The sequence below is a fragment of the Calliopsis andreniformis genome, chromosome 6 (assembly GCF_051401765.1).
Source record: "Calliopsis andreniformis isolate RMS-2024a chromosome 6, iyCalAndr_principal, whole genome shotgun sequence".
In the NCBI taxonomy this organism is placed as follows: Eukaryota; Metazoa; Arthropoda; class Insecta; order Hymenoptera; family Andrenidae; genus Calliopsis; species Calliopsis andreniformis.
This window is the reverse complement of record NC_135067.1, coordinates 13,530,055-13,548,861: the sequence shown is the minus strand read 5'-3', so window position 1 is coordinate 13,548,861 and position 18,807 is coordinate 13,530,055. Positions and strand designations below refer to the sequence as shown.

The window sequence follows — 18,807 nt, the reverse complement described above, 5'->3', positions numbered from 1 at the left end:
TTGCATTCCTTATTCGTTATCCCTCTAAAAGGGGTACACCATAGAGTCGGAACTCGGCAGTTTCTCTTGCAGAATCTCTATTTATTTAACCACGCAACCTTATGTTCTTCCATATTCCTAAAAATCCCTTGAATTGACTAATCTTCGATTTCATCGCCAATTAGTTTCGCTACATATAGTTCCTCGCGAAATCTCCTCTGCTCTACCTTGTAGCACAAGTCCGCTGCAACAGTTACAGTCAGGACAATGTTAACGCCATGTAATATTTTACATGCATACGTATGGGTTCACACCAGGGCGCGTTAATTCTTGCACGCGGAGCACGTCTCATCTACAATTTCCGCGATTCTCCCACGTTCGGCGGAACATTGTTCGGTTGTCGAGTCCCCGGCGCTGAATGCAAAACAAGCGTATCCTGGTCCGTGAGTTTGCATAAATCCACCGGTTTCGTGTATACTGAAAAGGCTCTCGCGTCTCGTCCTTCTCTTCCTCCTCCCTCGCGTCCTTATTGTTAGATACGCGCGCAGGTACCCAGGCGGTTATATTCGATATAAAGACATCTCTCCTACGGCTATCACGGGCTTCGAATAGGAGGATAACGAGGAGAATTTTCATCGTTGCAAATGCGCCTCTATTCAGCTTGATTTGTTTCAATAGTCGGCGATAGCGCGAGTTGTTGCCCCTCTTCGTTCCCTTCTAATGCTTCTTACCCCTCCGTGAAATTTACACGTCGCTTGTATGTATTATTCTATGCAAATGAGAGTAGTTGCTGTAGGGAGGATCCTCTTTGACTTAATTCAATGTAAAAAAGGTTTCATGTAAAATTTAGTCTACTTTTGTATACTTGTCTGTTTCTTCACAGTGGAATAAAAATTATCAGATTGTGTTATTTAAATAAGAATTGAAATAATATAGACTGCTCACAAAACTTTAATCAGTAATTTTCTGAGGTGTGAAATGTTATAGTCAAGGTACTAAATGGCTTTGTCTTCTGTTTTTTATTAAATAAAAAATATATATCTAAATTCCTGCTCAGTATTCATGATTTCGCCCTCCACAAAAAGTGTAACTTTCCTGTGTAGACTATTTCCAAAAATTCAATTATAAGGTGAAGGTACATAGCAGTAGGACTGTGATCTACTCCGACTCTATGAATGAACATCAAGTGCATCGTTGATTAAATACCCCATGTCATAATGTCCTCATTGCGCATTAGAATCTTACTCTACTTACGCTCATTCTCTTTACTATCTCCCATAAATTACCTCTAGGCGGGTGAATACTCGCGTGGGACAAGCAGCTCGCAGTGCAAGGACAGCTTGCGCGTTATAGCTGTGGCACGATTCTCATTGGGGCGAATGATCACATTAGATTTGGTTCGTTTAAGACGCTCGCAATGCACAGGATGAAAATTCTTCCCAGTGCCACAGCGTTAATGCTCCTCGTCTTGCTGGCCTGTTTGTTACGTTTGCAGAGCTCCCCTTTCGAAAAAACATTTCGCATTCCTGGAATACGTTCGTCGGCATTCATTCAACGCTTCATACCTCGCGTGGACTCGGGGCAAAAACTTCTAATTATCCTCGGCTATCTCCAACGATTGCACAAGCATTCGGTTGCTCGCTCTGTGATACTAACGAGGGACGAAGTTCGATTTCTCTGGAAGCCTATGTGCTCGTAGCAGGAAAGAGTTAAGAGGCACGTAATAACTTTCCTTTTTTTAATACCAGGGATCCGAGACACGAGGCTCGTACTGTCCCTTGAAAATGTTTGTTAATGTTATTCCTCACAAGAATTATCATAGGGTCGAGTTAATTTTACTTGAACTTTATTCGAGTATCTTTCCCTGCAACCGAAGTGAATGTCATTTTGCTTTAAAATTACTTTTCGAGAGAAATTTCCAAGCAAGATGTGCTGATAGCGATGAGTTTCTTTTATTCACCTGCGTAATATAAATTCTGGAAGGATGAAGCTATTTTTCTTTCAGTTCCAAAACAACATTGATCAGAATGTTCTCCGAGCCTAGAGATTCTCGAGACATTTTCGCCTGTGGATCTAACGCAAAGTAGTGATGGTAATCCTCTTGTGGTCCCGATCGCGATTTCGACAAATCCGCTTTCTATGGGTCCCCTGACGTGAAGAGGAGGCTCCTTCGAAAAGAGATCTTCCGAGGACAGGGGCGCTCGAAATCGACCGAATGTGTGTCAGACGTCGAGCCAGTCCGAGGACACCCGAGACCGATAGTTTTACTTTCTACGGGGCGACGGTCGAAAGACGACTCGATAAAAAACGAACGAGATAAAAATTAAAACGACGAAGAGAAGGCGTCGACCGAAATACCGTGGCACCGATTTCGTTCGTTCGCAACACCGCGGTCACGAATCATCGCGGTCAGGGCTCGAGTCATCCTGATCCTTCGAGTTGCTTGCAGTAACTGTTCGTTAACGTTCGATGGTATATCGAGCAATAAACTGAAACCGGTTCTTCGAAAAACAGAGATAGAAGACGGGAGGATTTTGTACAATCGTCCTGTGCACGTGTCTGTGGTAAATGTGGAAGAGCTGGCATTCTGGTGAAGATGGAGGGATTATTTGTTGCATATGTCTCACGGTAACGTTGTTGTAATCTTCTCGTGTAACCTGGAGAAGGTGAGCCTTGGCGAGTGTCCCTGGTCAGAAAACTCGCTAATGACTCATGTAGAAAGGAAAATGTTAATTGTGAGGTATATTAATTGATTGGAAATCTGTCGAAAGTATTCATTCGGCTTTGATGTTTGATTGGAAACGTGTCTTTGTTTTGGGGAGAAATTTTGTAATTAATATTCTTCTTGGTTTCTTCTTGGTTAGCTTCAATATGAAATGTTTGTTTCCTCCTTTCCTAATTTTTTATTTTTGAGCTAATTTATTTTGGAAATGAATATTCCTTCTCAAGAAGCTTGTGCTATTTGCATATTATCATATAATATAAAAAAGGTAATATACTCTCCAATCTCCCTCAGCAAGCTTTTTCCCCGAGGACACCGAAGTTAAGAGACCTAATCACCCACATTTTACGGTCAGATTACTCTTTCTGGTTTTAATAGCGGAACCTCGCGGGAGTGCAAATGCGTGCAGTAATACACGTATTGCATTTAACCTCTTGCACCTCTATTTGTAAGCCAGGAAGGATACACGACTAACTTTGCAACCGATTCGTGTATTCGAGCAAGCTTTACCCAGAGGGATATCCCTCATTCTGTTTGACGAGCATTTGCATTCGAGACTTTGATCAAAGCGTTTGCCAACCACTTCCTTCCATCATCGTGTATTGATTGACATATGCTGAAAGAAGTCCCTTCACTGTTTGAGTCATTAGGGAATCGGCTACTCGAATCACAGAATTGCTCGGTGAGATGTACCGAGTTCTTTCTCTTGAGTTCTTTAGAATGTAGTCATGTTAATGCAAACACATTACTCCACGTATTCTGTGAATTTTTTAACCTGGAACTGCACGGTTAACAATCACGCCGCTAATAATAACGTACCTTGTCTAACAATCGCGAGTTAAGTGTTCAGTAGGTCCAGGGATTCAGGGTTAATTGCATCTCCCGTAACACGATGATAGCCTTCATCGAGAGAGGCAACTGTCTCGCGACTTGTGCCAGTTCGTGATGGGCACGTGTAAGCCTCACTTGCGTCGTATTTTATTATTTTACGGTACCTCGTTGTGTATACACGCGCAACGTGCGCGGGGATTTTTCATCTCGTTCGCCGCTTCTACACGCACGAGGCAAACGAGCTCGCGTTTAAACGTCGTCTAGAATAAAGTCCAGGCGTGCGTCCAGGTATAACTGTAATGCATCTCCCGTCACCTATGATCTCGCACCGTTATCTTGAAATAGGTGAACCGTCAGTTGGTGGCTGACGCCTGGAGGTAGGTGTTGTACCACACGAGGTGCACCTGGGAGCAATTGAGTTTAGATCGAATTCTAACCATCAGGCTGAAAACTCTAGGGAACAGTAGTATCTAATGACCATGCGTCCCAGGTATAAATAATTGGTAGTACAGTATTCCTTTGATGTAAGCTCGTGGTCTACTGATGAACTTATAATGAGGGACACGTGTTTAGGGTAACTCATTTTAGCGATTTTTAATTGAACATCAGGGAAAATAGAATTTTTTTTCTAAATAGTAACGAGTGATATAAGACTATAAGATAGGTAAATGAATTATGAAGCTGGTATCTTAACTCTAGGACCAGTGAGTCCTGAGGCCTCACATGGAAGTCTGAGAGAGGTTCCTCAGGATCACACTTACATGTTCACTTTGAAAAAAATTGACCATTTCTCTGAGTTTTTTAAACACAAGAGATATCTCAGATTTAACACATATTCAAGTCTTGAGCTCAAAAAGTCCCCTTTTTAGTATTCCTAGAGTTGAGACATCAAAAACCTCGTAGCGACAATGCAAAAGAAAGATATTCAAGAACACGAGTTGAATATAGCAACGAGCTCTTAACGAGGGAACCTTGCACCATGTAATGCAGAGACACCTCCATTCACAACTAAGAAACAAGTCCAATCTCACGTACCCCGAGCACATATGCCAACACCTCGCACCAGAGATTCCTTTTTTCAATTTCCTCAAAGCAGAGGAAACCGAAAAAGGCGAAGGTTGGAAAAAAAAGAGGAAGACAGATCCGTGGGCACGCGGGAAGCTGGCTCGACGGGAAGCGACTGTTTCCGGTGTCCAAGGCGACATCCTGATGCATCTATTTCTGGAGGAAGCGGAGGAGGCGTCGGCGCCTCGGCCTGGTGGGGAGGATAGCGTTTTCGGGATGGCAGTGGATGAATGAAAAGTCAAGAAGGAAGCCCGTTAGTCGGTGCACCGTCTGGCTTCGTTCTAGCTCGCTGCGTTTTCTCAGAGGGGACGAGTGGGTGCTGCCGCTGCCCTTCCACTCTTTGTAATTTGATGCTGTTTAATCGTTAGCTCGGTTCAGTCACGTCACACGTTGCTGCGCGCCGCGTTTCCACGGAATCGTGGCGATATACAACGCTGCTTTACGGGGACATTCGGGTTGTTCGTTATGGAGCTCCGTGGAACGACGATTCCTTATGGGACGCTTCGCTGAGAACGAATAGCAGGCTTTGGTTCCGAGGATGAATCGCGAAGACCAATCGATTAAATCGGATGGAGGGCGAGGAAGGATTTTCGAGGTTGCCAGTGTGACGTTCATGGCGAAAGCTAGGATGAAGGTAGTTACTGTTTACGAGTTGGCATTGTATGTTAACTTCTGTTGAAGATTGGAGTCGTTCTAAGAGGAGTATTTTTATCTTGGGAAATAAGGTTCGAAGCTGTGATAATGGGTGAGAAGCTGAAGAGGGTTTATTGTTAAAGTGAATGAGGCTGTGAACATGGAAAAGAGTGAAGGTACTTCTGGCTTTGTGCGTCTGCTATTTGTGGTGGCGAAGATGGTTTTGGTATTGACATTGAATAGAGGTTCGAGAAGATTATTCAAAGAGTGCTCAGTTTCTTGAACTTAATTTAATATCTATACAAATTCATGTCTTTAATAGACATTTTTTAAAATTCATAATTGTAGATATCAATTTAGTAATCCTCGAAAAGGGTTGTTTTGCATTCAGTCTACATTTTTTTTAACGAATTGCATACCTAAATGATTAACACAATACTCCCTTTTAACTTAAACTGCAAGTATCATTTCCACAATAACAAAAATGTAAAAATTAGTAGATAGATATACTTTGAAAAAGTTTAAGTATCATGATAAATTTAGCTCAGTGAAAACTTGCTCATACATTTTCGAGCCATGAATTATTTCTCTGAAGTAGTGTCATTAAAAGATTCAACTCGGTTCGGAGATACACGAAGAAAGTTACAACCCGATCGCGAAAAATGCCAAAGCTGTAATTACCCTTGCGATCTGAATCATACCCCGACTTAAGATAATGATATGCTTGAACAGCAATATTGCTTAATGTAGGTAAGCGAAAGTTAAGAGAAATTTTATTAATATGTATTTACTGAAATTGTCGTTCAATTAAGAACCACAGGATCACATCCTGCGAATGTCTGCTCCACGCTCAAATTTATAGTGAAAGTGTATTGACTTTCGATCTTGTAAAATAATATAGAAAGTTGTTAAACAATCTAATGATAAGATTATAAACTTCGTCTCATTAATACACTGACTGAATGTAATACCTGACGAAAATATTTCCATATAATTAGTAGAAATTGGGTCAGACCCCGAAATTGAGACTCTCGCCGTCAACAAGCTGAGTGAGCAACTTATCAAGAGATTGTAGGATCGAGGGTCAACTTCAACTCGACGAAAGAGGATCGAGGTCTGAAACAGGGGACCACATGCATCGGTCTCGTTGTACATATTTGGTATTATTTCTGAATACAATCTAAAAAAAAAATTCATCTATAGAATCATCAGACACAAGCAAGTCTTTTATGTAAACTAAGCGATATTAAAATTTCTTACCAAAAGTCTTATTTATTAATACAATAACTTACAGCACTGGTTTCCCATCTTATTTTATCGCAGAACCGCTACCTATACAATTACCCAAAAAACAGGAGACCCTTGTCTGTCGCAAATCCATCCATAATTTTGTAAGAAACCTGTTTACTAGATCCTACACCCCTAATTCAGTCCTAAAATTACAGCCCCAAGTGATGAAACACCCCATATAAAATTTCCAAAAGGGTCCTAAATCTCGGGTAAAACAGTAACCCTAAATCTGTGACCACTAGCACTGGAGAAGACCCGTGGAGTAGAGACAGGGCTTCTTCAACCTAAATAGTACCTCTACAAAATCGAGCTACCCGCGTGGTATGAGTCACCATGTCCTCTATCACCGTGCAGCCCACGAAATTCTCTGTCCTGTCCCTATTCGGCTCGGATCGCCTTCCGCTAAGTGGTTTGGCGGACGGTTGGCAAACCTGTGATTTTTTTCAACGTCGTCACTGTAATCGCGGCCGGATGTGCGGTCAGTTTTCAGCCTTTAGCTCCTCTCGCGCGCGAGAGGATCGCGAGAGGCCGTTTTCACGCGAGCTCCCGTGCACGCTTTGCCCCGGAAAAATGCACAGCACTTGGCCACGGCATGTGGTGTATGTGATATGCACTTATACGGCCGGCTCGAGACACACGTGGGCACACTACATGCACTTTTTTCCCTGTCTCCACACCCTGTTCTCTCTCTTCTCTACTCGCTGAACGGTCTGCCGGTGTGTCGATATAACGGGTGGCTCTCGTTAGCACTGACCGCGAAAGGAGCCTCCCAGGAACCTTCAGTTTCGGAATATTCAAATGTTTTTGGGATCGTTTTTCATTTTTCTCTGTATGATTGGTTTTAGGTTTAGACAGTCGAGTTTTTGTGTTCTTCTGGGGACATTTGTGAAGCTATTTTGGTTGAGATAGTTGCAACTGTGATTTTTAGAGGAATCTTGTCTATTGAAGCCTTTGATGGTATTTTAATAAAGGGAGCTTAAATTTTGAAGTGATTTACTAGCTATCGCGACAGATGCAGGTGTTTTTGGTACATTTTGGGCAACTTTCGAGGTCCCATCAGTCTTGGAAAACTCGTGATTTTGAAATTGTGAAACTCTTTCATAGGCTTTTCTTTTCACAATATAAGATTTATGTAGGTACTTTGTACATGAAACACTTGAATGTGTGTAAAAGGTCACCGCTGAAATTCGAAGATATATCTTCATCCAGAGAATACTATCCCAGTATCTACCACTTGAAGAACTTAATACAGAGGGTAACCATTACCCACAGCATATGATAGTTAACGTACCTAGTACTTAGGGTAATTACGTCTAGAATACATAATAGTTAGAACACTTACTACTACTTGGAGTACGTGACAGCTGAAGTACCCAGTCTACCTGCTACTACAGCAACACAAATCATAGCACTATTCATTATCAACACACACTTCAAAATTGCCTACTGTAATTTATACTACAATTTAGCTACATATATCTCAGAAACAAGTCACAAATTTACATTCCCTAGGATTTTACTTCTATATGCACCTGCAAATTTTATATCACTTCTGAATCACCCTATAAATTCTCAAATTTTTTAATCAAGCAATATCTATAAAATTTACACATTCACAAGTTATTTTATTCTTTGTATTAACATATCCTGGGAGAGAGATCTATTTTCTATAGAAAACTGAACAAGAATGCAGAACCTGACATGGTTAAGAGAATGATCATTTAAGAAGTTCAATGACGATAGGATACACAGACCTAACAGAACCTGAAAGCGACCTTCTGGCGAATCATATCGAAGAAAAATGGTAGGAGAACGCGAGAGATCGTGGTACGGAATAACGAAGGACGCCTAGAAGGAAGTGGTGCATGGATCGATTGCTACAACTCGAGATGGCCCATGGGCAAAGTGCTAGGTCGTTTTCAAAACGGGAGTCTTGATACTATAATGTAACTCGAAGCTGGTCATGGTACGCACACGAAGGCGTAAGCGTGATAGTGATAAAATTGACGCGAGTAGGAGAGACTTCTCCTTTTTCTTGCAAACACCGATAGCAGCAGGAAACGTTGCTAAACGTCCCTGGAATGCTGGGAAAGTGATTTCTCGATGATCCAGGCTTTTACTGAACTTCATGCTTCTCCAAAGATGATTGGAGGTCCGCGTCTTCCTTTTTGCGGTTTCAGTGCTCGAGCAAATCGACTTCTTTCATGTTCCATTTCCTTCTTTTGCTTTTTCTCTGCCAGAGAAAGGACTCGATGCTTGCAAAGTGATTGAAATATTTCATGGGACAGAGATTTTAAGTGTGGAATTTTTTGACGTGTCCAGCAGGTGGTTATGCAAATATCTGGTGAAAGTAATCCTGAGTCTCTGTTTATTTAAACATATATCAGTCTTGACTTTTCGTTTTGTATTATATTAAGTGGCAATTAGATGATAAAGAATTAGAAGTAGTGGAGACCATGGATTCGAGAGTTGAGAAAACTTGCTGCTAGTTTGATCTAGTTTTATCGAGTTATTCATGTTTCTAATCACACTGTCACCATTCTGTTCCAGGCTATCGCGATGCGTCTGTTCAAACGTCAGTCCTGTGATACCAGCCCACAGCTAGTTTCGGCCACGCCGTTATCTCAGGATGGAGCCACGCCACTGGCAGCCGTGGATGAGAACTCTGAACAGACTGCCGAAAAGTCTCAGAACGAGAACGACGGTTTGGGACGGGTGTCTGTCAAAGACAATGTTAGCGACTTGCAAAAACTACCACCTTCGTCGGAGTCTTGTGTCTCGAACCGTAAAGGTGAGCATGTGCATAATTACATTTAAAATAAACCAGGGTATTGAATCATTCTTCCAGATTTCCTGAAGTCAATGCTCACATTTTTCATTTTTTATCTTTGCCTATTGCCTTAGTGACTTTCATTTTTTTTAAATTCATGAAACATTACATGGTCAGTGCTCGCTTGATGAACGGTTTGTTTAGTCATCTTAATTAAGACATTAACAGTGAGTTACACATGCAATCCTATTAGAGTGATAATGTAGCATAACGTTACTTATCTGAGTTCTGTTCATTAAATTGAGTGGCGTATTTGAAAATAGATGTTGAGGAATTTTTATTTCTAGGAATAATTATTGAAGCAATAACTAATTTGTAAATATGGTTTACATTACAGGAATTTCAACGTGGGGAAGGAAAGTGGGTCGAAGATGGGATCAGCTGAAGAGATCGGATAGCTCAGAGTTGCTTTCGGTTTCGAGTCGAAGAAGACGGTGGAGCCCGAATAGAAAGAGTGGCGGAAGTGTGACAGAGGAGAAAGAAAATGTAAATATTCCATTTACCAGTTTATAGGCTGCGATATATGAGAATTGATAATAATTAATATTTACAGAGATAATTGGATCTTCGTATCTCTATTTGTTCAACAACATTCACGATGTATACTTTAGATTATGGCTATTAATTTTTTATAATTTGCATTAGCCTATACTATTATCTCACTTAAATATACTTACAAATACAATATAAGTTTTACAATAGATAAGACTGTAGCCTTAGATAATAGAACCTCAATTCGCTGTTTGGAAACTTCTGATAGTACTATTTCGCAATTGATGATGTAATACAATGCAACAATGATGACAGAATATTTCTAAATAATTTAAAAAAACATGAGGTGTTCTCGTCCTCTGCTCACATTTTGATCAAAACCTTCTTTTGTATTCCAGGGTGCCAACGGATCACCAGAACTACCAAAACCAAAGAGAATTTCCAGAGTCGAATCACTGCGAAACCTGTTCAGGAGTAGCGAGCGAAATAACAACCTCCTGGGCGCTGACGTATGCACGAAGAACGTGACTATCCATGAAGAAGATGTTACCTGTATCAGTCATTACCCAATGGAGAAAGCTCTGAGCGAGGGCGCTATAAAGAATATACCTTTTCGACTCAGCTCCGACGATATTCAACTGGATCGCAGTACCTTACTTCACGAGAAGAAAAAACAGCTCAGTCGTAGTATCCAGGATCTCCAGGAGCAGCAGCGTGTCCTAGATTACATCTTAAAAAATCAGAACATATTGAAAACGCAAGAAGGATCCGCCTTGGCGAAGGATACTTTAGATAAAGTTAAAAGGAGCGCCAGTCCAAAACAGCGAACCAGTCAAACCACATCGGATGCCAGCAAAAACAGCGTCTCGACGCAAACAAGAGACTTTCTAAGCAATCAGATTAATAATATTAAGAAGAATCTTTTTAATGTTCGTACAAGTAGCAGTGAATGTGATAGGTAAGCTGCTTCTCAAGTTTAACGCTTTCTATTTTGGTACAACATCGTTACTCTATCGATTAGTTCTATAGATCTAGTTGGTTTCACAATGATAACTCAATTAAAATCGCTCGTTTCTATTTGCAGAACCGATGCTCAAAGACCTTGCCCAACGACAGGCCTAGAAGACCTGATGAGCAACCTGCGTTTAGGTTGCGACGAAAGTGGCTACGATTCCGACAGCACTCGAGCTGGGGCTGACTCTCCAGATAGTGGAAAGTCTGTCCCACCAATGTTGAAACCTCGTCGCTTCTCCATAACATCTGACGATTACCATGGTATCGATTTGTCGTTACCAATCAGCACACCGAAGAAAAGAGACGCAACGACGGAAACCGAGGAGAATGCAGCGGGACCTTCTTGTCTAGACGATACTGTCGTCGAAAAGAGCCTGTTAAACGAGTCTGTAAGGACAGACACAACTGTTCTGCTATCCGATGGAGAGGATACAGATAGTTGTGACGAGGACACGTTTGCAGGGTTCGCGGAGTATCAGATGAGCTGCGCTCCTCAGTTCGCAAAGTCTGAAACAACTATATTAGCAAAATGTGATAGCGGCTTGCCTAAGCTGCCTTCTGTGGCATCTTCTGTGAGCGACAGCATAAGGGATCTGAAAGCGTCTTCTGTTTCTGAAAGCAACGAGCTGTCTAGGGTAATAGACAAGAGATCATTCGTCAAATCTGAACAGACAGTGTCTCTATCGCAAGCACTGAAGCTACAAAACCATCAAAAAGAGACGAGGTCTCAGATACCCTTGAAATCTCGAAAACAGGTGAACTCCAGCGCTCTGAGTTTACTGGAGAACGCTGCCTCGCCATGTAAGGACAGCCCACCAGCGACAAAAGTTTGTTCAACAATTGTGAGTAGCCCGCTGCAATATTACAGTCCAAAGAGATCGCGGTCGAACTTAGATCTGGAGGGCTCTGACTCTGTCATCGATCATCGAAACAAGATGAAAAAATCTATAACGAAAATTGAGCCTCCACCACCTCCTCCTCCAACGCCAGCAAAGACCTTGGTTCGCCGAGAGTTGAAGACCATGAAGCTCTCCGTGCAGAAACCCGGAAGTCTCGGCATTTCCGTGGAAAGACGAGAAGCTGTCAGACCTTTCTACGTGATCTCGAAGATGGACGTGAACGGAGAAGCCGCGAAGTCTTACCAGTTTCGGATAGGCGACGAGGTCGTTCGCGTCTGCGGGCGCAGGCTGCGTGGGATGTCCATGGCGGAAGCTAGGAACGCGTTGCGTAACTGTGTGGGAACTGTTGAGCTGCAAATAGCGAGGGAACCGACCTTCACCTTTGGGGAGGAACTTGGGGACACGTGGGGGGACATTTTGGTCCGTACTCGAAGCGACTCCGAGGTATGGACCCTGAAAGAAGAGAAGACAGATGTCCCTGCGTCTGTGGACGCTGTCACGAGGCAAGAAGAGCCCTCGAAATGCAAAATAGTGGGCGCGCTGATGAAGGATGGGAAGAACGTGTCTGCAAGATCCATGGAGCGCATAGAGAGTGACTGTGACTTGAATACGAGTAGGGAATCCGAGCAGAAGATGACTGGCATGAGGAAGTTTCATGTGGTGCGAAAACGAAGCACGAATCCAGTTTCTTGTCCTCGTAGGGCAACAAGTCTCTCCATGGATCTGTTGACGATCAGCTTAGAGAAAGGCGCCTCGAAGAAGTTGGGTTTCTCGATCGTTGGAGGCTCGGACAGTAATAAAGGATCGATGGGTATATTTGTGAAAGATATCATGGCTGGTGGACAAGCAGCTGAGGAGGGCACTCTTAAAGTGGGTGACGAAATTTTGGCGATCAATGGAATATCCATGGATGGGCTGACGCACGCAAAGGCGCTGCAAACGTTCAAGGCGGCCAAGGCTGGGAAGATGATTCTTCATGTGGGTCGCAGGGACCCGACGCATAAACGGTTGTGTTACAGGCGATAGAATAATTGGTGTCTATATTTCTGGGTTAGTTCTGGTGCTTTGCTTTATTAATATACCTTTATTAGCACTGTGCAATTCTTGTAACAAACCTTTGCTTTGGGATGCATCGGTCTTCTCCAATTCTCTTCAATATTCTTATATGAATTCTTATATGCTTAAGCTCATTATAGTATTCTTGTTGAAGTTTCTCTTTTAGCTTTCCTTGTTTGAATGTAAATATTGTTATGTTGCAGATACATCATTCAATCAAAATCGTATGATTGCCTGGATAAGCTGACGGAGACCGGAGATGAATGAACAGCAGGACAATAAAATCTGCCAGTCATTGAAATTGCATACTTGCCTTAGTTGTGTTCTAGGAAGTGATTGAATAAGTTAACCGAAGAGATTATTTTCTAATTGTTGGAAGTGAAGACATTAGGGTTCGTGTATTCGTTGGAGTACGTGATTACGATTCAGGATTGCGACTATTGACTATAACGACTATATTAGTAAACTGCGATTTCTAGGAATCCTTGATTTCTTCTATCACGAATTTATTTCCTTTTTAGGTTGAGAAAAATGACATCTTATTAGACGTCGCGATTCGTAATTGACGTGAACGTTTCTTTTTATATATTACGCGTTATACGTGCAAGTGGAGCTAAATTTTTAGTAATTAATTTCCTCGACGTAATAATTGTGATATCGGTTGATTATGTTTATTAAAGATCGATAGTAAGTATTTCTTCAATTTTTGCTTCAAGCTAATGAGATTAAGTATTTCGCGGGCAATGCTAACATTGAAACTGACAATTAGATTTATATTGATAAAATTCGTAATTTTAAATTTACTTCTACTTAAGGGATCGAATTAATTTAATATCGATTTAGACCGTTTAATTGATTGCAATATAAAATTAAATGTAAACGAAGTAATGTCTCTAAGTTTTGGACTATTAATTGTATTTTGTGTCGATATTATGAGTGTATTATCAAATTATTTTCAGATATCGGAACGGACTCGTCTGTTTCAATGTGTTTCTCGTATGATAGAGTAAGGGAATCGTAATTCGTAATAATCATCGCAACACAGTTGTAAATAGTCATATCCCGTTAGATGTAGAAAACGCTAACACGTTGGATCATGGCTGTCTAATTCACTTAATTCGGTTGTAGCGCGGATTTAACGTATGTTTTGTTGTGAAACATATTCTTGTTTAATACGAGCTACACGTCGCTAGAAAAGAAATTCAACTAACCGGGATGAATACTCATTTACTCACTACTCGATTAAATGTAAGTCGTAACGTTTAGTTAATTATTAATACTCTTTTTAAGCTACTGAGACTGACATCTACGAATGTCTACCTGAGAAATGCTGTGATATTCATTGTAGTCGCCCTAGCTGATATCGTACAAACTGTATTTAAAATAAATCTGGTTTTGTTAATAAATGTATGTACGTAGTTACTTCGCTTTCCACTTTGTATTATTTATTGTTTTAATACATGTCTTTATTTAAGATTGCTAAACTGGAAGGAAAGAAATAAACTGTGGGAGTTTTGAAACATTTGTTACTATGTATACTTTAATGTGTAACGAACACGAGGTAATTTGTACAACAACATAAGTACATAAGAAGTCGAAGTTTCATAGATGTAGTCCGTGTGATGCTCTTCCTTTCTAAAGAAGTATAATGACAATATGACAGACAGTGCCAGGATGTACTCACAAAATTATGTCTGAGAACGCTCACAGAGGTAACATAATTTTTTAGTGAATTAGTCCAGGTATACGTGAAGCACATCGTATTCATTATATCACTGATGCCATTAAAGTAGATATTAACAGACTCTTGATAATCTTGATAGTTGTTTTATCTTCCCAATGGTGGTAAGTACGTCGGTGCAGGTGTTGAAACTTGCGGAGGTGGTGTCTGTACCGGAGGCAAGTACGTACGTACTGTTGAAGGTGGAGGTGGAGGTGGGGGCGGGGGAGGAGGAGGAGGAGGTGGTGGCGGCGGGGGAGGAGGAGGTGGTGGCGGCGGGGGAGGAGGAGGTGATGGTGGTGGTGGGGGAGGAGGAGGAGGAGGTGGTGGTGGTGGTGGCGGTGGTGGAGGAGGAGGAGGTGGTGGTGGTGGTGGTGGTGGCGGTGGTGGAGGAGGAGGAGGAGGAGGAGGTGGTGGTGGTGGTGGTGGTGGAGGATACGAATAACTTGGGGGTGAAGGGGGTTGTGGTGGTGGAGGAGGAGGAGGCGGTGGTGGAGGAGGAGGCGGAGGAGGCGGAGGAGGCGGAGGAGGCGGAGGAGGCGGAGGAGGAGGAGGAGGTGGTGGTGGCGGAGGATACGAATAACTTGGGGGTGAAGGGGGTTGTGGTGGTGGAGGAGGAGGAGGCGGAGGAGGCGGAGGAGGCGGAGGAGGCGGAGGAGGCGGAGGAGGAGGAGGTGGTGGTGGTGGCGGAGGATACGAATAACTTGGGGGTGAAGGGGGTTGTGGTGGTGGTGGAGGAGGAGGCGGAGGCGGTGGTGAAGGGGGTTGAGGAGGAGGAGGTGGAGGTGGTGGCGGTGGTGAAGGATACGAATAACTTGGTGGTGCTGGTGGAGCAGGTGGAGGGGGAGGAGGTGGACGAGGAGGAGGTGATGGCGGAAGCGGTGGCGGCAAATACGTGCGTGTTGTCGGTGGCGGTCGCGGTGGTGGTGGCGGTCGCGGGGGCGGTGGTGGAGGTGGCGCTGGTGGACGATACGAATAGTTTGGCGAAGGTGGACTAGGATATGCTGGATATCCTGGCGTATTATAATTATTTGATGGCAATGGAAATGGTATTTTTGGTGTATCGTAATTGTATCCCGCTTGCCGGACTCTTCGTTGACATTGTCCAGCGGTGCAGTACAATGAGTACAGCAACAGCCATATCTCCATCTACACACACGACACAATTAGCAAATACTCTTAATACGTCAAATTTCATCGAATTCTTTAATAATCTACGTACCCATTTTAATGGCTGCATATTCACCTGGCTTATACCAGATAAACAACTTTACAACGCTTTTTATATAGACACCCTCCATCGTTAGTGCAACACAATTCATGAAACCGCATGTTTCATAATATTTGCAACAAACAGATATACCATTACTTAAATTGTTAGTGTCCCAATTGCATTGGGCACTATTAGACTCGCGGTGATTACACCGTTTGAAGGCGGGAAATTTTTGTTTCTGTTCTCATTTCGTTGCATACTAGGATCTCGTTATGAAGCAATGGTGCAGAAAAAAATGTCATTTCGTTGCGTTTGCATCGCATCATGTGCAATTTAACCATGAAAGATAAGTGTGCAACGAATTTTAGATCGACCTTATTCATAACTATTTAGAATTTTGAAATTTTCTCTTTTAAATTTCCAAATTTTAAATTTCAAATGTTTCCATTTTAAGTTTGAGAACTTTTGAATTTTCATTCAATTGCATTAGATAATCTGTCTAATAGATAGACTTACCAATAATTTAAATTTTGTACAATAAGTTGTTAAGTAAATTTTAGGAATATATATAGGTATATAATATATTTAATTATCGTGTGATATCCGTAAATAGCAGGTACCGATAACAAATTGACACCTACTTACTTATTTACCTAGATAGGGGTAATTTGTTCGTGATCATCTGCCCATTGAAGCAGAATCGAGTAAATTGTCTATACAGAGTATAAATGATTGCCTCCACGAATCAGAGTTCCATTTTATTCAGCTTTTCTTTTACTCCGTCTGTTCTTGGCACGATTCAAGGGTAAAAGTTTGTTAACGTAACACATTGATCTGAAATGCCGCGACAAATTGGAATGTACGCGCACTTTCGCTGAACATCGACCATAAGGCTCGTTAATCTTCTTGTGCAAACTTGTCGGCCGACAGGTGGGTTAATGCGATTTTTATTCTCGAACCTGTTATTCGTATGATTAATCACAGATGAGTGCTCGGTAATTATAAGTTTTCCTCTTTCTTTTTTCTCCCATTTCGTTTTGGTTCCTCTGGGAAGTTCGAGCGTGATAATTGCATTTACTCTAATGCCACGCATGCTTTTAAGGGTGTTGATTTTCGCGTTTTATTTTTACATCTGTTAGACGGTATGCGATCTTGATAAAGCAATTAGCGATTGTAGAAATTTTGGCTTCATTGTTAGAGAAATAAGTGAATTTTATCGTCGCTATTTTTACTACCACAGAAAGTAAAAACTAATTTCAATTTTCATTTTTAAATCTACTGGGTAATATCAAGCTCTACACGGTAAATGCAGTTTATTTGAAAATATGTGTATCTCAAATTGCTGTTTCACAGATTAACTTCCAGTGTGTAAGAAGCACGTGGAATTAAATTTTAATTAAGCATACAGCATTTAATTTCAAGAAAAATTGTCCTTCAAGTGATTCATTGTAATCTATCTTTCATTAGAATTGCTATCGGAGTTCCATGTAAACTGGGTTTAATTAGAGACACAGAACTGTTTATTCACGTAAATTAGAGAAAATTTGAATACAATCACTTAACACCAATTTCGAATACTTAGGTATGTAAATGCTACTTTATTCAATACAACGTGAAAAAAATTAAAACTTCTCGCTGTTTTAATTTTCAAAAATTTACAGGAATATATTATAAACAATTTTCACAGAATTTAATATTTAAACAATCTAAAATACTATTATAAATAATTACAGTACTTAGTGATAAGTGATAGCACATCATGCCATTATACAATTTCCTCTTAGACCTCTGATTTCTCTCTAAAAAACAATTTTCTAAACACAGTAAATTTCGTTCTCTTCAGGTCCTTGGGCGTTACGAAAACCTTAATTACGATGAAGTTGTTTACCGTGTCTCTGGTCTTGTGACAGGGACAGTTCTCGACCGTCTTCCAAAAAGTAAACATCGAGAGCCGAGGAGTCGAGCAGACGAGCGCGAAACAGATGACCGAGAGTCACTTTTGTTGCAGTAAAACGCCAAACTCTGCCAATTTGTTTTGCAGCACATGCCTGTGTTGCGTGTACTCTGTAATCATTGGCACGAGAGGGCCTAGGGTGCCTAATGTCGGAGTCGAAGCGCCAGGAGGGATCACGCGACCATTATTCGCATAACTAAAGTTTCCATAGTCCAGATGGTCAGGAAGAGAGCCATTCTTTCGTTTTGTTTTCGACTAACAGTGATGCCACCGCAAATGGCTATAGTCCACCGCAAAAGGAGAAGGCATTGAGAAAGAAGAAACGGCAGAATATAGAAAGGTGCGGTGAATATTTTAATTTTATTACTATTATGTGAATGTAGTCTCAATTTTAGTAATATTCTGCTTTTGTACACAGAAATTTACTGATAGTTTTCAAGTGGTTGACAGTGGAATCACAGTTACGTCGATGGTACTTTTCAAGGGTAAGTGAATGCAACTAATTCATTAAAGAAACCCCTGTCAATTCAGTCCCAGACTTATCACCCAACCACAGATTGACGAATGTCATTCAAATGTGTCCGAGAGAACCCTTTGGTCCCCTTTTCGCGTGGGTCTGCTGGTCTCGTAAACTTCCATTACGATCGGTGATACCGAGAAACGTCGATTACCGTCGACGTGTCGTGAACTCGAATGTTCCCATTTGAAACGCGTTCGGGCTGTGAAGAAACGCGCGGGGGCCCAGGCTGGGGCCTTAGCGGGGTGGCTCGTGAAGATATCAAAGCGTGTTTCAGGCGTGCAGTTACGTGCAGTTAAACGAAGTTTATGGATAAACCTTGCTGAATATTAACTCGATCTTCCTCCAGCGAGGACCCATTTTTTTCACGGCCGTTGCGGTAACAGTCGTGCTGGGCCCACAGGCCCATCGGTGCAACATTGCTCGTGTTATTGCTGTTCGACCGACACCGCGACCGCTCTTAATGGGATTTTATTCCGAGATGAGAGCTACATAAGTCTCGACGAATCTCTTCGTTATTACGAAGATTTTCGGGGCAACTTCGATTAAAAAAGCAGCAGCGCGGCATAAGACAGCCTCAAAGCTGCCACAA

At 41.8% G+C, this 18,807-nt stretch overlaps 1 protein-coding gene across 1 annotated transcript; it reads left to right on the top strand.

The window, feature by feature from the left end:
• Positions 1-9,076: 9,076 nt before the first annotated feature.
• LOC143180791 (uncharacterized) lies at positions 9,077-13,556 on the top strand. The gene is made up of 5 exons (XM_076380753.1): positions 9,077-9,311; positions 9,688-9,836; positions 10,241-10,800; positions 10,927-12,762; positions 13,015-13,556. Exons 1-5 carry the CDS (start codon positions 9,080-9,082, stop codon positions 13,076-13,078), a joined length of 2,841 nt encoding a protein of 946 aa, XP_076236868.1. The 5' UTR covers positions 9,077-9,079; the 3' UTR covers positions 13,079-13,556.
• Positions 13,557-18,807: the final 5,251 nt, after the last annotated feature.

What these genes read in the sequence shown, in the direction of transcription:
- LOC143180791 (XM_076380753.1), top strand. Translation starts at nt 9,080, where the DNA reads ATGCGTCTGTTCAAACGTCAGTCCTGTGATACCAGCCCACAGCTAGTT. An exon ending in TTGTGTCTCGAACCGTAAAG is followed by an intron (nt 9,312 to 9,687) that starts GTGAGCATGTGC and finishes TTTACATTACAG; the next exon opens with GAATTTCAACGTGGGGAAGG. An exon ending in TGACAGAGGAGAAAGAAAAT is followed by an intron (nt 9,837 to 10,240) that starts GTAAATATTCCA and finishes TTTGTATTCCAG; the next exon opens with GGTGCCAACGGATCACCAGA.